Below are 18966 nucleotides of genomic sequence, written 5' to 3'. Positions count from 1 at the left end.
GGTTAAACTGATGGAGGCCACAACTGCATCTGACATCACAATTAGTAACTGAATAAGAGTAAATTCATTAATACTGAGTTTGTGAATTAGTAATTTACTAATGTAACAAGCAAATGGTGTTCTAACTGTACTCAGTCTAGTATTTACAGTCAGGGTTCTAAATTAACACCCGCCAACCCGCCAAATGCGGGTTAAAATTCATTTTGGCGGGTGTTAATAAAAACTTACTAGCCAGTTTGGCTGGTGATTCATGAGACATTCCATGCATGATACATAAGGCTCTGTTCTCTCGGTCGTTTATCCCCCTGGTAGCACTTCCTACATTTCCCATGAACACTGTGCCGTAATGCTACGCGATGACGTTTCATACGCCCATTGGCTGCGCGCAGTTTGCAGTGAAACCAGTGCGAGAAACCATGGAAACGAACGGAACGTCCACCAATAAACACAAGGAAGAAGAACGAATGGAGCATAGACAGAAAGAGGAGAGTTAGCTAGTAAAAAGTTAAGATTAAACTAAAAACTTAAAAAATTTGGCTAGTGGAAATTCTGATTGGCTGGTAACTTTAGAAAGTTACCAGCCACATTGGCTGGTGATCAAAAAAGTTAATTTAGAACCCTGTTTACAGTACATCTTAGAAAAGGTTCATGAAAGAACCTTAACTATGCTAGGTTCTAATATGAACCTTTTACCACAACAAAGGTTCAAAAAATAACTGCTAAATAACCAGTGGATCATTATAGAACCTTTAAGTTCAACTTTGAACCTTTTTCATAACTAGAAGTTCATATTTGCACTTTAAAGTTCTTTTTTGAACTCTAAAGGTTCAATCTCTTCTAAGAGTGATGGGAAAGTTCACCACTGTTCCAAGTTTTCTCCATTTGTGGATAATGGCTCTGACCATGGTTTGCTGGAGTCCCAAAGCCTTAGAAATGGCTTTATAACCCTTTCCAGACTGATACATGTAAACTATTTTGTTTCTCATCTGTTTATGAATTTCTTAAGATTGCGGAATGATGTGTTGCTCTTTAAACATGCTTCACTTTGTCAGACAGATTCTATTTAAGTGATTTCTTGATTCAACAGGTCTGGCAGTAATCAGGCCTGGGTTTGGCAAGTGAAATTTAACTCAGCTTTCTAAAATAATGTGGTTAATTACAGTTCTTTCATGATTTAATAGGAGGAGGCAAGCACTTTTTCATAGAGGGCCAGGTAGGTTTGGACAGCTTTTGTCCCTTAATAAATGAAATCATAATTTAAAAACTGCATTTTGTATTTACTTGCATTATCTTTGTGTAATATTAAAATTAGTTTGATGATCTGAATCTTTTAAGTGACAAATATGCAAAAAATTAAAAAATCAGGAAGGGGCCCAACACTTTTTCACACCACTGTAAATGATTTATTCATTTGCTATAATTGTAATGTTTAGTTTAATGCATTTATTGTTTCGCGGTCTATTTTTATAATATATATTTGTTTGTTTATTATAATTTAAATTTATAGTTTAATTAACTGCATAATGTGATAAGAGCTCACTCAAGTACTGAGGAGCTAAGCCATTCAGGGCTTTATAAGTAATTAACAAGATTTTAAAATCTATCCTATGTTTGATAGGGAGCCAGTGCAGTGTTGACAGAACCGGGCTAATATGGTCATACTTCCTGGTTCTAGTAAGGACTCTAGCTGCTGCATTTTGGACTAACTGTAGATTGTTGATCAAGCGTGCAGAACAACCACCCAATAAAGCATTACAATAGTCTAACCTTGAGGTCATAAACGCATGAATTAGCATTTCTGCATTTGACGTTGAGAGCATAGGTCGCAATTTAGATATGTTTTTGAGATGGAAAAACGCAGTTTTACAGATGCTAGAAACATGGCTTTCAAATGAAAGATTGCTATCAAACAGCACACCTAGGTTCTTAACTGATGAAGAAGAATTGACAGAGCAGCCTTCAAGTGTTAGATAGTGTTCTAGGTTATTACATGTGGGGTTTTTTAGGTCCGATAATTAACACTTCTGTATCATCAGCATAACAGTGAAAGCTAACACCTTGTCTCCCTGATAATATATCCCACGGGTAACATGTAAAGCGTGAAAAGTAATGGCCCTAGTACTGAGCCTTGAGGTACTCCATACTGCACTTGTGATCGATATGACACCTCTTCATTCACTGCTACGAACTGATGGCGGTCAGATAAGTACGATTTGAACCACGCTAAGGCACTTCCACTAATGCCAACAAAGTTTTCTAGTCTATTCAAAAGAATGTTGTGGTCGATAGTGTCGAACGCAGCGCTAAGATCCAGTAGAACTAATAAAGCCGCTTCCGGCTTCGCTACTGTTCGGACGCTCTTGCTTATTGCTCTGCGCTTTGCTCCCTATTTATGCACTTTTCTCAGATCTCTCTAAGATTTTAACTTCAGCAGATCAGCACAGTGCTCAAACAACACATTTTTTTTTTGGAAAAAGAAGACTCTTTGCCTCCCATTACATTCCGGAGACAGGAAAACACAGGTGTCTACATTCAAACACACAGCAGATGGTAATCATGGACCATGGCATACAGCCGGTGAGTCCTGCATGTGAATCTCAACAGTTTATACCATGTGTAGAGAAACAAGCCGAAACTGATCGACAGACTAATCGATGGCACAAACAGGGAGCGAGACCCAAAGGCACTCGAGACTTCAAATTGTCACGAGTATCTTGGATTGCTGCCGTAGCATCCTCTACCCCAGATACGGCTATGACAAGACTTGTAAACACTGGTATTCTACCAACCCCTATAAATCTTGAGAACAGATTTGAAGCATTAATGAATGTGGGTGAGGAATCCCCAAATGTGATTGAACATAGATCATATCAGCCAGCAGCTAACATCGCTACTAACAGACGCTCGAGGTCAAGCAGACAGCGGCACTCAGCTCAGAGCGCAGCCGAGCCCAGGACTCTGATAGTGGGCGACTCTATTATCAGAAACATCAGTAGCAGGACTACAACTATATGCTGCTTTCCTCAAGCAACCGTCTCTGATGAGAACAAGGAACTTCGGAACATTCTGATGAAGCACAAGACTGCAAATCGAATCATCATCCATGTGAGGAAGAATGATATTCGGAAAGAGAAGTCAGAACTCCTTAAGAAGGATTTCAGTGAACTCTTTGAAACACTTCAAAGACTTGAAGTTCAGTCGTTCATCAGTGGACCACTCCCAGCAAGGGGAACTAATATGTTTTCACGGTTGCTTGGGCTGAATACATGGCTACAAAGAACCTGCAGTATAAAAGGAGTCAACTTCATCAACAACTTCAATCTTTTCTGGGGCCATAGACAGCTGTTTAAACTGGATGGCCTCCACCCAAATAAACTTGGTGCAAGAGTGCTAAAGGGCAATATCTATTTCTCCCTCCGTCATCCTTCAGTGGTGTGTGCCAATCCACTCGGCCTCAATGGCACACACACACCTGGACAGAATATGAGTGACCACAGGACTTCATGTCAGCCTCAGAGTCATCTTGTGGTTGACACATCCCACAAGGACACTGATAACACCACGCAGCCAAAACAAACTTTCCTCATGGAAACTATCCCGGCTGAGCCCTGCCCAACGAGCTCTTCACAGACAGACTGTGACGTACTACAACAGCTCCAAGACTCAGCACCCAAGGACAACTATCTGGAAAACAGCCAGGGAAGCCAGGACAACATATCACAGCCACCGGAAACACCAGAGCCAGAGCCCCGCTCGCCAGACACACTATCCCTCTCTCCAAAATCTCCACTTCTAAGCTTCTCACAGAAAATGGAGGAACTGGTGTATGCTGGGACCAAACTCTCCCACTCATTCGCTCTAAGCCCCCCAGATATCAACTAAAAAACGGCGGGCCCCACAACCACCAAAGACAGCAGGCCCAGCTCTCCCTCCTCCTCCTGTGAGAGCTCTCCGACCGCTGCCACAACGCCAGGGCCCAAACCCTCCTCCATTAGCTGTAGGTGAACCAAAAACAACTGATAACAGCTCTCAGTGATATGTGTCGGGTCCCCGCTATATTAGCAGCAACACTCACAAATGTTCACAGAACAAGCGGGAACCCAGTGTGCCTGTAGCCTTCTATATTTCTGTTTTATCACGTGATAGAAAATCTAAGGCCTTCTCAAGCCGTACGGCTGACCCATCTAATCTGCGGCCTGTAATGCACCAATCTAAGATTGCTGTAGAGACAAAATGTAATTCCATCAAGTTAGCATTTTTAAACATTCGCTCACTAAAAAATAAATCATTTCTGATTAATGATTTTATAACCACAAACAACCTGTTTTTATGTTTCTAAATGAAACATGGCTTGAAGACAGCTGCAGTGCAACAGTCCTCAATGAAACAGCCCCTCCTAACTTTAACTTTATAAGTGTCTGCAGGACTGTTAGGAGAGGTGGAGGTGTAGCTGCTCTATTTAAAGATGTTTATCAATGCAAGCAAGTGTCATTTGGTCAGTATTTGTCCTTTGAATATCTAGGTATTGTGCTGAAAGGTGCTCCACGCATTCTGTTTATCATTATTTACAGGCCTCCAAAATACTCTCCAGCCTTTGTTGAAGAGTTCACAGAACTGTTATCAATGATTTCCTCAGAGTTTGACTGTTTTACTATTGCAGGGGATTTTAATATTCACATAGATAATGCAGAAATCAAAACTGCAAAATAAATTATTACTGTTTTAAACACTTTTGATCTGATCCAGCATGTGCATGAACCCACACACAATCGTGGACACACTCTAGATTTACTCATCAATAGAGGTCTAAACATTTCATCCATTGTTGTTAAGGATGTAGCACTATCTGATCACTTCTGTATTTTCTTTGATATATTGATCTCTGTTACCACTGAATCTAGATCTGTCTCTGTCAGAAAGAGATGCATTGATGAGAAAACTAGTGCGCTATTTATGAAGGCTATATCTTTAACACCAAGCACTTCTGCAGACACTGTTGATCTTCTCCTGGATTCATTTAACTCAAAAGTTAAGAATGTTATTGATGATATCGCTCCTGAAAAAGTCAGCAAGAAGAATGGCAGACAAAAATCATCTTGGAGAAAATCAACAGCAGTTCAGAGTATGAAAAGACAATGCAGAAAAGCTGAGCGGATGTGGCGGAAGACGAAACTTGAAATTCACTATAGCATCTATAAATACAGCCTTCATGCTTTCAATGTGGAACTAGCCACAGCTAGACACTCCTTCGTCTCAAACCTCTTAAACACAGTAACTTAAACAACACTCGCACTCTTTTTGCTACTGTTGAGAGACTAACAAACCCCCCCCCCCAAGTCAGATTCCCAGTGAAATGCTCTCCGACAGCAAATGTAATGAGTTTGCTTCCTTCTTTTCTGAGAAGATCAATAATATCAGAAAGGAGATTGGCACATCCTCAAGTTATACAGAGGTCACACAGATTCGACCGCAATTTCAAAAAGGAGTGACTATGTCTGTTTTTGAAGCAACTGATAGCAAAATTTTGGAAGAAATAGTACAGCACCTTAAATCGTCAACCTGCTATCTTGACACAATTCCCACATATTTTTTCAAAAGTACTTAACTGTTTAGAAGCAGATCTCTTAGAAGTGGTGAACGCCTCACTTCTTACTGGGACTTTTCCAAACTCCCTGAAAACTGCAGTTGTTAAGCCACTTCTGAAAAAGCGCAATCTTGATAACACAATGTTGAGCAACTATAGACCAATATCAAATCTTCCTTTCATAGGTAAGATTATTGAAAAGGTAGTTTTTAATCAGCTGAACAACTACTTAAACTCAAATGGATACCTGGACAATTTTCAATCTGGTTTCCGAGTGCATCACAGTATAGAGACAGCGCTTATTAAGATAATAAATTATATTCGCTTCAATTCTGATTCTGGCAAAATATCAGTGCTGGTACTACTAGATCTTAGTGCTGCGTTTGACACAGTTGATCATAACATACTTCTAAAGAGACTGGAAAACTGGGTCGGGCTTTCTGGGATGGTACTCAAATGGTTCAGGTCATACTTAGAAGGGAGAGGTAATTATGTGAGTATAGGAGAGCATAAGTCTAAGCGGACGTCCATGACATGCGGAGTCCCACAAGGCTCAATTCTTGCATCACTCTTGTTTAGCCTGTATATGCTCCCACTAAGTCAAATAATGAGAAAGAACCAAATTGCCTATCACAGCTATGCTGATGATACGCAGATTTACCTAGCCTTATCTCCAAATGACTATAGCCCCATTGACTCCCTCTGCCAATGCATTGATGAAATAAACTGTTGGATGTGCCAGAACTTTCTTCAGTTAAACAAGGAGAAAACTGAAGACATTGCATTTGGAAACAAAGATGAAGTTCTCAAGGTGAATGCATACCTTGACTCTAGGGATCAAACAACTAAAAATCAAGTCAAAAATCTTGGGGTGATTCTGGAGACAGACCTTAGTTTTAGTAGTCATGTCAAAGCAGTAACTAAATCAGCATACTATCATCTCAAAAACATTGCAAGAATTAGATGTTTTGTGTCCAGTCAAGATTTGGAGAAACTTGTTCATGCCTTTATCACCAGCAGGGTGGATTATTGTAATGGTCTCCTCACCGGCCTTCCAAAGAAGACCATTAGACAGCTGCAGCTCACCCAGAACGCTTCTTGCCAGGATTCTGACAAGAACCAGAAAATCTGATCATATCACACCAGTCCTCAGGTCCTTACACTGGCTTCCAGTTACATTTAGGATTGATTATAAAGTACTTTTACTCATTTACAAATCACTCAATGGCCTAGGACCTAAATACATTGCAGATATGCTCACTGAATATAAACCTAACAGACCACTCAGATCATTAGGATTGAGTCAGTTAGAAATACCAAGGGTTCACACAAAACAAGGGGAGTCTGCTTTTAGCTATTATGCCGCCCGCAGTTGGAACCAGCTTCCAGATGAGGTCAGATGTGCTAAAACATTAGCCACATTTAAATCCAGACTCAAAACTCATCTGTTTAGCTGTGCATTTGTCAAATGAGCACTGTGCTACGTCCGAACTGATTGCACTATGTATAATCATTTTCTATTCTTAACTGTTTTAAATTCTTAAATCAATTTTTATATCTTGTTTTTATTATTATTTTTTTTTAATTCCTTGTTTTTATTGTGACTTTTTTTTTATATTACTTTTTCACTTCCTTTTATGTAAAGCACTTTGAATTACCACTGTGTATGAAATGTGCTATATAAATAAACTTGCCTTGCTAAAGAGATACAACCACGATCAGATAATAGAAGCAGGTCATTTGTAACTCTAATGAGAGCAGTCTCAGTACTATAAGGTCTAAATCCTGACTGGAATTCCTCACAGATACCATTTTTCTCTAAGAAGGAATATAATTGTGAGGATACTACCTGTTCTAGTATCTTTGACAGAAAAGGGAGATTTGAGATCGGTCTGTAATGAACTAGATCTTTTGGGTCAAGTTGTGTTTTTTTAATGAGAGGCTTAATAACAGCCAATTTGAAGGTTTTGGGGACATATCCTAATGAAAATGATGAATTAATAATAGCCAAAAGAGGATCTATGACTTCTGGAAGCAGCTCTTTTAGTAGTTTAGATGGAATAGGGTCTAACATGTTGTTGATTTAGATGATTTAACAAGTTTATACAATTCTTCCTCTCCTACAGTAGAGAATGAGTGGAATTGTTCCTCAGTGGATCTATAGTGCTGATCTGATGCGATACTGTAGCTGACCGCTGCGTGGTTACAATTTTATCTCTGATAGTATCGATATTGGAAGTAAAGTAGTTCATCAAGTCATTACTGCTGTGCTCTTGGGAAATGCCAACACCTGTTGATGCTTTATTTTTCATTAATTTAGTCATACTTTGTATTGAATAAATACCGGTGGTTATGTTTGTTTTCTTCTAGAAGAGACGGAAAGTAGTCAGATCTAGCAGTTTTTAATGCTTTTCTGTAGGATAGGGTACTTTCCCGCCAAGCTATACGAAATATCTCTAGTTTTGTTTTCCTCCAGCTGCGCTCCATTTTCCGGGCTGCTCTCTTTAGGGCGCGAGTGTGCTCATTATACCACGGTGTTGGAGTCTTATCCTTAATCTTCCTTAAGCGTAAAGGAGCAACCGTATCTAAAGTGCTAGAGAAGAGAGAGTCCATAGTTTCTGTTACATCATCAAGTTGTTCTGAGCTATTGGATATGCTGAGGAACTGAGATAAGTCAGGAAGATTATTTATAAAGCAGTCTTTTGTGGTAGAAGTGATGGTTCTACCATATTTGTAACAAGGAGTTGGCTTTACAGCTTTAGCTATATGGAATATACAGGAGACTAGATAATCTGAGATATCATCGCTCTGCTGCAAAATTTCAATGCCACTGACATCAATTCCATGTGACAGTATTAAATCTAGAGTATGATTTCGACAATGAGTAGGTCCTGACACGTGTTGTTTAACACCAATAGAATTTAGAATGTCTATAAATGCTGATCCCAACAAATCTTTTTCATTATCAACATGGATATTAAAATCACCAACAATTAGGACTTTATCTGCAGCCAGCACTAACTCCGATAGAAAATCAGTAAATTCTTTAATAAAGTCTATATGGTGCCCTGGTGCCCTGTATACAGTAGCCAGTACAAACATTACAGGGATTTTATCATTAACACTTGTTACTTTGGATAATGTTATATAAAGCACCATTACTTCGAACGAATTATACTCGAAACCCGACCTCTGAGAAATACTGAAAATATTGCTATAAATTGTAGCAACACCTCCCCCTTTACCTTTTGGACACGGTTCATGTTTGTAACAGTAATCTTGGGGTGTAGACTCGTTTAAAGTAATGTAATCATCTGGTTTTAGCCAAGTTTCTGTCAAACAAAGCACATCTAGTTTATGGTCAGTGAACATATCATTTACAAAAAGTGCTTTTGTAGAAAGGGATCTAATATTCAATAAGCCAAGCTTTATCATGTGTTTATCTGTATTATATCTGTTTTTTTATTTGTTGAACATCAATTAAATTGTTACTATTACTTTGGTTTGGATGTTTTCTGTATTTTCTAGTACAGGGAACAGACACAATCTGTGATATCTAGGTGAAGGAGTCTCTATGTGCTGAGAATTAACTGACTTCTGTGGCGTGAGGCAGCTAGCAGACGGTCGGTTTAGCCAGTCTGTCTACTTCCTGACCTGGGCCCCAGTTAGTCAAATACGTAACGCTCGTTTCAGCTGCAGACTCGCCAGAGTATTCACACTGCAAGCGTTTGTTCAGCGTCACAGCAGAGGCTCCAAAGCGACATATTTCTTTACAAAGACAACTATAAATTTGTTTTTAGAAGTTGGTCAGTTATAAACTTGAAAGTTTTGAAGTTTCGCTTGTAAATGGTAAACAACAAAAACAGCTCCTATCATGTTGTTTCAGTCATACTCAAATATACAAAGTGCTGTTTATACTGTTTTTTTGTTGTTGTTGTTTTGTTTTGTTTTTTTAATAATATATACTTTTACCCATAATCTTCATTTCTTATAGAAGCTGTCAATAATGAATGAATAATGAATTTCTTATGTAGGCCTACTGTATATACTCCATTGTAACTTAAGATCCTGAGCAAGATCAATTGTTCGTTGTGAGTTTGATAAAATGCTTTAAGTTATAATTTGCTTATGGCAATTAAAAATGAAAAACAACTTAAAATGGGTAAATCTTCTATACATATTTTTGATTGTTCATTTTCTTTCCTGACATACTCCAATTCGTCTTAAAACACACTAGACATGCTTATTCTGTGCATTTTTAGCACGTTTTGTGTGAAATCATATTTATTTTGTCCATCAAAAGTGTGCTGTCACTTTAATTGAGCTTGAGTGGCGCAGCAAAAATAGACTCGGCACTGAAACAGTCGCTGCAGCTCTGCTCACGCGATGCTCCTGCTTGACGATTACGCGCTGCTCCTGCTCCCGGTGTGAATACACTCATTTGTTAACATGGGCGCCGAAAAAAATATGCGTTGTTCACGCGCCGCTCACGCTTGCGGTGTGAAATGGGCGTGAAATGGGCAACTATGTGCCATAATTCTAGAGAGAAGAGCGTCACCACCCCAGGAGGGATGAACACCATCTCTTTTCAACAGGTCAGGTCTGCCCCAAAAACTCGTTCAATTGTCTATAAAGCCTATGTTATTTTGCGGGCACCACTTAGACGTCAGTCTGCTATGAATCTCATCGCCACGGTAAGCAGGGATCGAGCGGACCAGAGCATATTACAGTGTCTGACATTGTATTTGCAAGTTCACACACCTCTTTTTTTTTTTTTTTTTTGTGATCTCCGACTGGCGAAGTCGAACATCTTTAGTGCCAATGTGGATAACAATTTTACTGAATTTACGTTTAGCATTAGTCAGCACTTTTAAATTTGCCAAGATGTCAGGCACTCTGGCTTTTTATTTGACAATGGACTATGGTGGCTGGTGTCTCTATTTTCACATTCCGTACAATAGAATCGCCAATAACTAGAGCACTTTCATCAGGTTTCTCAGTGGGTGCGTCACTGAGTGGGGAGAACCTGTTTGATGTTCTAATCGGAACGGAAGAGCGGTGTTTTGAGCCGCGACTAGGCCGCCTCACAGTCACCCAATTGCCCTGCTGCACGGGCTCAACCGGAACCGAACAATGTACAGGACTCCCTGAGCTAGTCGCATCCAAAGCAGTATCTACAGCCCTCACATTCTTACTATCCTCAACTAAAGTTTGGATGCGTGTCTCTAGTTCTAAAACCTTCTCTGTCAGCCTAACTATTTCCCTGCATTTATCACATGTGAATCCCTCGCTGCTGACAGAGAGAGATAAACTGTACATGTGGCAAACAGTGCAAACTATCCTGGAGACTATCCTTTAGGTCTGGAGACATGCTTGGCCAGTCCATCACCTTTACCCTCAGCTTCTTTAGCAATGTTCTGAGTGGAACCTGTCCTGTTAAACCGCTGTATGGTCTTGGCCACCTTGCTGCAGCTCAGTTTCAGGGTCTTGGCAATCTTCTTATACCCAACGCCATCTTTATGTAGAGCAATAATTCTTTTTTTCCAATCCTCAGAGAGTTCTTTGCCATGAGGTGCCATGTTGAACTTCCAGTGACCAGTATGAGAGAGTGAGAGCAATAACACCAAATTTAACACACCTGCTCCCCATTCACACCTGAGACCTTGTAACACTAACGAGTCACAAGACACCGGGGAGAGAAAATGGCTAATTGGGCCCAATTTGGACATTTTTACTTAGGGATGTACTCACTTTTGTGGCCAGCGGTTTAGACATTAATGGCTGTGTGTTGAGTTATTTTGAGGGGACAGCAAATTTACAATATTATACAAGCTGTACACTCACTACTTTACATTGTAGCAAAGTGTACTCACTTCTGTGAGATACTGTACCTTACTTCTTCGAAATAAACTAGTGCTGTCAATCGATTAAAAAATGTAATCGCGTTAATCACAGTCATGGACTGTGATTAATCATGATTAATCGCAAATTTAAAATACTAGGATTTACCTGTAAATGTGTTGAAAACGAAATGCATGACAAACTAGTTTAAGGAAACAGAACCTTTCACACTTCCACCAGGTATGAGACATAATCCTTATTATTCTTTTATCATTATTCTTTTGTTTTTATTCAGCCATTATCAGACTTTAAACTGGCAATAAAACGTTTACCAAGCCACATCGCTTCAATCCCAGTATACTTTTACCCAACTATTATCAAAAGTGTTTCTAAATAAATACAACAAAACATTTCTTGCGACCTTACATGAAGTATTATGACAAAATGCATTATGAAGAAGAATTGGACCTGTTCTGCAGGTGCATTAGAGCTAATACTTCATAAGACAATTTATGATATTAATAGTACACTTTTACTCAGAACTCACTTTAAACCACCATCGAGTGTTTGTAATAACTTCCTTTTGCGATCACATGTGGAATTTGGTCGTTTACTGTTGTTAAAATATGCAATTTATAGCCTTTTATATTGCTGCACAAATTAGCATTTCAAATGTACACATTCAACTCAAAAAAATCACATACAGACCATATCTATCGTAATCGTGTGTTTATTATCTATTATAATCTTGTGGCTGTTGTCAAGTTTATTTCTGCTGTGTAAAAACATGTATGCTCTGACTGAAACTCATGTTGTTTGATGTTACAACCGTCTCTCTGTTCTTAAGTTGCCAGGTATACATTCCAAGTATAATACACATTAGTAAAGGGATCTATTTTTATTTTTATTTGTCTATATACACTTTGGGCGGCATTATAAAAGTAGCCCAAAAAACCGCAACCCACGGCTCTGTAATTTTTCCCGCGTCTGTATTTTTAAAATTGCCCACTTGTGCCGCTACCCTGCAACACTGGTTCGCTGATAGATACCCTTCCGCGCTGTGATGACGGGAAGAGGTTGGGGTCAAACCTTATAAAACGATTAATTTGCGTTAAAAAAATATTAATCTTCAGAAAATTTAGATGATGCTGCCAAAAAGCTTTTGGATCAATCGATTCACTGTAGAAGGCCAGAAACATTTTGTGCCATCACATTTTGCAAATATTGAATGTCTTTGTATGTTGACAAATAGTATTATCTCTATGATCAATGATTGTAATCACTATTAGCCTAAATAAGTTTTTGTTGGTCTTCTTGGTTTTCTCAGAAACACCTTCTCTGAGACCTTTCTTTCTATTATATAAAAATATCACACCTCTGAATAGATAGTTGTAGAAACTGTGCTATTTTTATATTATTATTATTATTATTAGCGTGTATGGTTTTCTGTTCATGTGTGTATACACTGAAAAAAACAAGTTATTACAAGTTAAATTTACTTAATTTTTATTTTGCAAGTTTTTGCATGCATATTTTTAATGTAAAATCTACTTAACTAAGTTATCTAAAATTAGCAAAGGAAATAAGTAATTTTAACGTGGCCAGATAGAGTTTGATGAGTAATTTCTACTTAATTATTTGAAGTTTACCCTGCAATACTCAAGTACATTTCACTCAGTCACGGTTTGTAAACTTCACTCAAACAAGATAGCACTGAAAACAAAATGCAATCACGTATGTAAACAAGTAGACTGTTTGTTATTCATTTTAAGATAATATGTTGACTCAATATAATTATTAACTGAATGAACACAGAGACCTGAATACTTGGCACATGATACACAATGACGGTGACAATCAGTGAATAATGATTGAGTATGAATGGGTCATTTTGAGTAAAAAATGAACTCCAGATGTCACAAAACAGCAAGTTACTTAACCTAACAACAAAAGCAATCATAAAACAGTGTAAATACATCTCGAAAACAGCAAAAAAAAATTACCTTATTAATTATTCATGCCCAAGTGCATGATGGGAACAACAGGATCATGACATTGATATCTACTTAAGCAATCTTTGTAAAAATAACAAACAATTCCAAGTAAAATATACTTAATGTAGAAATTACATTTGTTTTTCTGTAGTATTTACTTCACCACAAAATAATTTTTATCAAATGTAATTTCCACACAGCAAAGCTTTTTCAACAATGTGACTTTACAAGCCCAATCACTATTCAAAGCTAGTCCAAAACTAGAACAATCACATTTTTCTGCGGTTCTGAATTTGCTCTGATGCCTCTAGTGGTTAAAGAGATAATTAGATAGATAATTGAGAGATAATTAGCTTTGGATAAATCTAACAGGCAATATTTGGTCTCGTTAATCTATTATTTTTTCCAGAGCAAATTGATTTTATATTAACTTTAATGCTGTATTAGAGTGCTGCATTTGTGCTTTTGACTGAATAACTTAGCAAATTTTATAATGGCTATTGTTGTTTATTAAATATTATTTTTAATAAATAATAATTTATAATAGTTGTATTTAATAATAGTACAGTATTTGGTATTGAGAAATGGTCTGTGTTGTGATGGCGAGAGCTAGATAGATTATGTAAAAATTGTAGTCCGTTACTGATTCCAAATTAGATTCCAAAAAAAATAGTAACATAATCCATTACATTACGCATTTTATAATCTATTTTTTGATTACCGTATTGTCCCGAATATAAGACGACCCTGATTATAAGACGACCCCCCTTTTTCCAGATGTACCTTTTTGAAAACCAAATCTTGTTTTTGTGTTTGTTTGTTTTTCTCTCTGTAAAACACATTTGTTTCTTAAATTATTTTCAAATTGCATATTTTTCCTATTTTAATTTTTGTTTTGAAATTATGGTAAATACTGGTAAAAATGTACCAACAATGACATTGAAAAATTTATTTTTGATATACCATTGAAATAACAGGTAGCCCATCTGAATTATATAACATATAGGCTATCCATCTCATAGTAGCCAACCAAAATTTTATTATCAGTAGAAGTGAAATCTTATTGTAGTCTTCAAATCTGGGTACTGTCTTATGTTTTAAAATCACTTACAGAGGAAGTTTGGTCCCGTCAGGCTAACATGACAGTCACGACTTTACAACACACATTACATTACATATTTCATGGCACACTCGTTTTATGCGTTTTTGGCGCCACCTATTGTTGTGGGTGTATTACTGACATGTCAAAGTCTAGACCCCGAATATGCAACCCATTCTCACTCCCAAGGCGTCAAAAACTGAAGCATGGTCAAACGCCTTTCGCGTCACTATGAAGACGCCAAAAGTGCCCCTAGGCGTCATTATATGACAAAATAGGAACTCCATTGCTTTCAATTGCTTGCTTTATGCGTCAGGTCAAGACGCTCATGGAAAATGACAACACGTTCTCCTCCGTTGTTTTCAGTTGTTTGTCTTAGTTTAATGGTTTGCATGCATTTGTAAAAAATATAAATAATTTTATATACATTTATACTTTCATTGGAGCACCTAACCCACCCCTACCCTAAACCTACCCACTTCTGAACAACATAAAACACATAACAGGCAAATATAAGTGCAGTCACAGGTATTTATTGCAAAAACTGACCATAAACAAGCAGTATAAAAGCATTAAAAACAAGTCGGCTATTGGCCAATTCGGCCAATAGCCTGTCAGAACAGCATAACGCAATCGGTCACGAGACACACAAGAACCAATAGCATTTCACAACCAAGGCTGACGTAAGGCTTCTTCTGGCGGCATTTTTTGAATTCGCGCACAGACTGCAGCACACAGGCTGAGCTTAGCGGCGGACGGAGACGGCGATCGCGTCTATTCCTCTCACAAATCAAATGTTTTGCCTCGGAAGACTTGGAATATTAATATTTTTAAAATAAATTATGACGGTAGTTGTATCTGCCTGTTATATCTTGTGTTTTATTGACAAATGGTAGGTTTAGGGGCAGGGCTTGGGTTATGTGCTCACAAATGTGTAAATATTGTAATATAAATAAAACTGTTGTGGCTGTTTACATTGAAAAATCACACCCCAACATATATGCAATAATGGCAATACCCAATATATAATTTAATTATGACGATAAAATTCCCAGTATGGCGTCGGCATATTGACGCTAAGGGTTTCCTATTTAAAGCAACGGAGGACCCTGCAAGTCGAAAAATGACGCTAAGGGGTACCTTGAGCGTCAAAAAGCGACGCCAAGTGGTCCTGACCAAGCTTCAATATGTGACGAGTTGGGTGTGAGAATGGGTTGGAATATAAGACGACCGTGTTTTTTCAGATGTATTTCCAAGAAAAAAACATCGTCTTATATTCGGGACAATACGGTACTTTTGATGACTATTTTTGATTACTTTTAGATTACTTGTGAACTCATTTGTCATGTTGATTTAAATAGGATAATAATGTACCATATAGAAAATATAAAAAAGCAAAGAAAAGTAAATATTTTGTAAATATGTAAACATATAACCAATAAACAAGTAACTGTAGTCTGATTATGTGTATTTTAAAATGTAATTTAGTCTACTTCATCAGCCCAGTTTAAAAACAAAACAAAAAAAATTATACTTATACTTAAATAGTTCATAGAGTAAATGTTTCACCGTTTACAGTTATTCCCCTAATTTGCATAAAGCATCCTAGTGTCGGAAAAAGGTGAATTAGTTCCATGACATCACCTGTGTCTGGCTTGGTAATGTGTCTGTGTCTGTGTAAACTGCATTTCTTTCTTTCTCTGCAACACTCTTGGAGTTAATTTTGTTATATTAGATCTCTGGTAATCTCAGACGTCATGTCCACGGACCATTGGCTGGCTAAAATTCTGATGCACAAGACTCCAAGAAAAGAAAAAAAGAAAGAAAGAAAAAGAAAAAGCATCTATTTAGGTGTCTATTGGCTTTATAAATATGTTGGTGGAGGGTTTTAAGTATCACAAATACATCACAATGTCCCTTATTTAAATAATTTCTGCCCAAGGCATACGCAAAAAGGCCTGATTGAGTTGCATTAGTGGTTAGTAGAGTGTTCTCACCATGTTCAAGACACTTTGTTGTTTCTACATGAAACCGTTTGAAAAGAAAGTACTGGATGTTTCTAAAGTTTATATAAAAAGGAACTATAATTCATCATTTACGCTAATTCATTTTTTTCCCTCCTTGTTCTTAAAATTTACTTAGAGTAAATATTTAGTTAACCTAATATTGTATTTCTAGACAGGCTCATCTTACCCCTATTTCCCATATATAAGAATTATTTTTATATGTACATAACTGAGAGATCAAACAATCATATCCAGTATCATCCTCGTGACTTATACACACTTGACATCAAGTTAAGCATAAAAGCAGGGCTCTTTCTGGAACTTCACAAAATCTTCCTCTGACATTCTGAAGGCAACAATCTGAAAACCAAGGTGAGTTTTGCAACAGAAACCTACTGAATAACCTTTTGACTTAAAGTGTCTTTGTCTTTAAAATACAATGACAATCCACAATGTGCAGTATAATTCATACATTTAATTTTAAATGCTTAACTTTTATTTTTCAGTTTCATCATGGCAATGCTGAGAAGTCTTCTGCTTCTGTTTACTGTGTTCTCCATGGGGAACGCAGAAGGTAACAAATAGCTACATTTATTTGTAAAAACTCCTCGTTAATTAATTTGAAAAGCTTTTCTGCCAAACCTTTGATGTTTTGTAGCTTTATGGAGAAGGATAGCAGGAAATGTATGATATTCAACCAACTAATAATTATCATAATATTATTATAATATTTCTTATGTTCATTTTCTGGATAGTTAATTCATTTAAAAAATGCCCCTATGGATGGAGAAATTTTGGAGTCAAATGCTACAAGTTCTTCTCTCAGGGGGTCAACTGGGTCACAGCAGAGGTAAATTTTTAGTTGCAAGGTGATTTTTTAAATTATTTTAAAAATAAAACTTCCTTTTTGTAAAAAAAAAAAAAAAAAAAAAAAAATGGACTGAAAACTAATACTGAGCAAATAATCAGTCAGACCCGACTTTGTTTGAAAATGATCATTTATGCTTTATCCTAAAAAGACTGTATTTTGTATTGACAATAAAAATATCTATCTCTGTAGAAGAGCTGCCTAAGTCTGGATGCAAATCTTGCGTCTGTACACAATAAAATAGAACACGATTTTCTTCTGAGTCTGTTGCCTTCTTCCACACGTTGTTGGTTTGGTTCTCACGATGGTAACCATGTAAGTAAAGTTGTGTGGCCTTTTTTGTTTTGCTTTGTCTAGTTTGTTTGTCTAGACTGAAATCTCCAAAGTTTACAATGAAGATTGTTTGACTTCTTCAAAGCTAAACTAAAAGACCTTCTAAATGGAGTCTGAGTACAGTAGAGCACTCTTATAATAACTGGGTTTGCTCTTTAGGAAGGAGAGTGGTTGTGGACTGATGGATCTCCATTTGACTACACCCTCTGGGCCCCTGGACAACCTGACAATCTGCATACCGAGAACTGCGGGGAGTTCAACTTCGACTGTAAGAATGCAGTGTGGTTTATTTACAACAATTCTATAATTTACAACAATTCCAGTAATTTCACATCTTCCAGTAACAAGAAACGGCTCATTTGTCAAAAATGTCTTAAAAATTCCATTTTATTTTGATTCTAACATGACAATAATGATGAGAATAACATTTTTTTTTCACCTCACAGATAACCGCTGGAACGATGCAGACTGTTTAACCTCACTGAGTTATGTTTGTGCCAAATACCTGTGAGATCACATGCAGTCATCCTGCTCCACTTATTTTGATTGTACTACATTTACATGTTCTGATCTTATCTTTACAAGTTTCATTCTGAAATTAAACTTTTCTTAAATATTTTCTCAACTTTAATCTCTTCTCAATACTGAAACACTTCTCAAATCAATAAAGGCATTAAAAAAATCTTGGATTTAAAATATGGTTTTTGGAATGGCTTTATAGGCTTTAAGTCAGGGGTCCTTGAAGTTTCAAGTATAGCCTACCAAGCAAGACAATGGCTGTTTCTCAATATGCGTTCTTCAGCGATCTTGCGTCCTTGTGTTCTCGTTCTACGTCATCATCAACCGTCGAAGTTCAGTTACAACAGAGTGGGGTAACTATGACGTCACTTTGTAGGCGGATGGGCTGTTAGCATGAATCCATATCATATTCAAGTTCCACATATTAGTGACTCCAGGTCAACTATAATATAAAAGATTTGGGCTATGTAGATTTGTGTAAGTAAGAATTAAACCAAGCCTTAAAAACAGTATAACTTCAAAGAGAAGTGTATGCGCCCAATATATCAGTCAATATGAATCATGCAAATAAAAATGTAAGGAATGGGACGCAATAACAAAATAGCAAATCATTATAAAAATTTCACAGTAAAATGAACCTGAAACATAGCCTACGATATCAAATAAATACAGATCAAATATAAAAAAGTATTTATCATTAGTGTGCTATTTAATTTATTTAC

At 37.1% G+C, this 18966-nt stretch overlaps 1 protein-coding gene across 1 annotated transcript; it reads left to right on the top strand.

Moving 5' to 3' along the window:
• The first annotated feature begins 16806 nt into the window (after window positions 1-16806).
• LOC131526170 (galactose-specific lectin nattectin-like) lies at window positions 16807-18398 on the top strand. Its single transcript, XM_058754315.1, has 6 exons — window positions 16807-16896; window positions 17031-17098; window positions 17280-17374; window positions 17585-17707; window positions 17885-17993; window positions 18172-18398. Exons 2-6 carry the CDS (start codon window positions 17038-17040, stop codon window positions 18234-18236), a joined length of 453 nt encoding a protein of 150 aa, XP_058610298.1. The 5' UTR covers window positions 16807-16896; window positions 17031-17037; the 3' UTR covers window positions 18237-18398.
• The last annotated feature ends 568 nt before the right edge of the window (window positions 18399-18966 follow it).

Source organism: Onychostoma macrolepis, chromosome 19 (assembly GCF_012432095.1).
Source record: "Onychostoma macrolepis isolate SWU-2019 chromosome 19, ASM1243209v1, whole genome shotgun sequence".
In the NCBI taxonomy this organism is placed as follows: domain Eukaryota; kingdom Metazoa; phylum Chordata; class Actinopteri; order Cypriniformes; family Cyprinidae; genus Onychostoma; species Onychostoma macrolepis.
Note: the sequence above shows the minus strand (reverse complement) of the source record. Positions and strands in the feature narration are given on the sequence as shown.

Coding starts and splice junctions, on each gene's coding strand:
- LOC131526170 (XM_058754315.1), top strand. CDS start 17,038: ATGGCAATGCTGAGAAGTCTTCTGCTTCTGTTTACTGTGTTCTCCATG. Junction 17,375..17,584: donor TCAACTGGGTCACAGCAGAG/GTAAATTTTTAG, acceptor CTATCTCTGTAG/AAGAGCTGCCTAAGTCTGGA. Junction 17,994..18,171: donor CGGGGAGTTCAACTTCGACT/GTAAGAATGCAG, acceptor TTCACCTCACAG/ATAACCGCTGGAACGATGCA.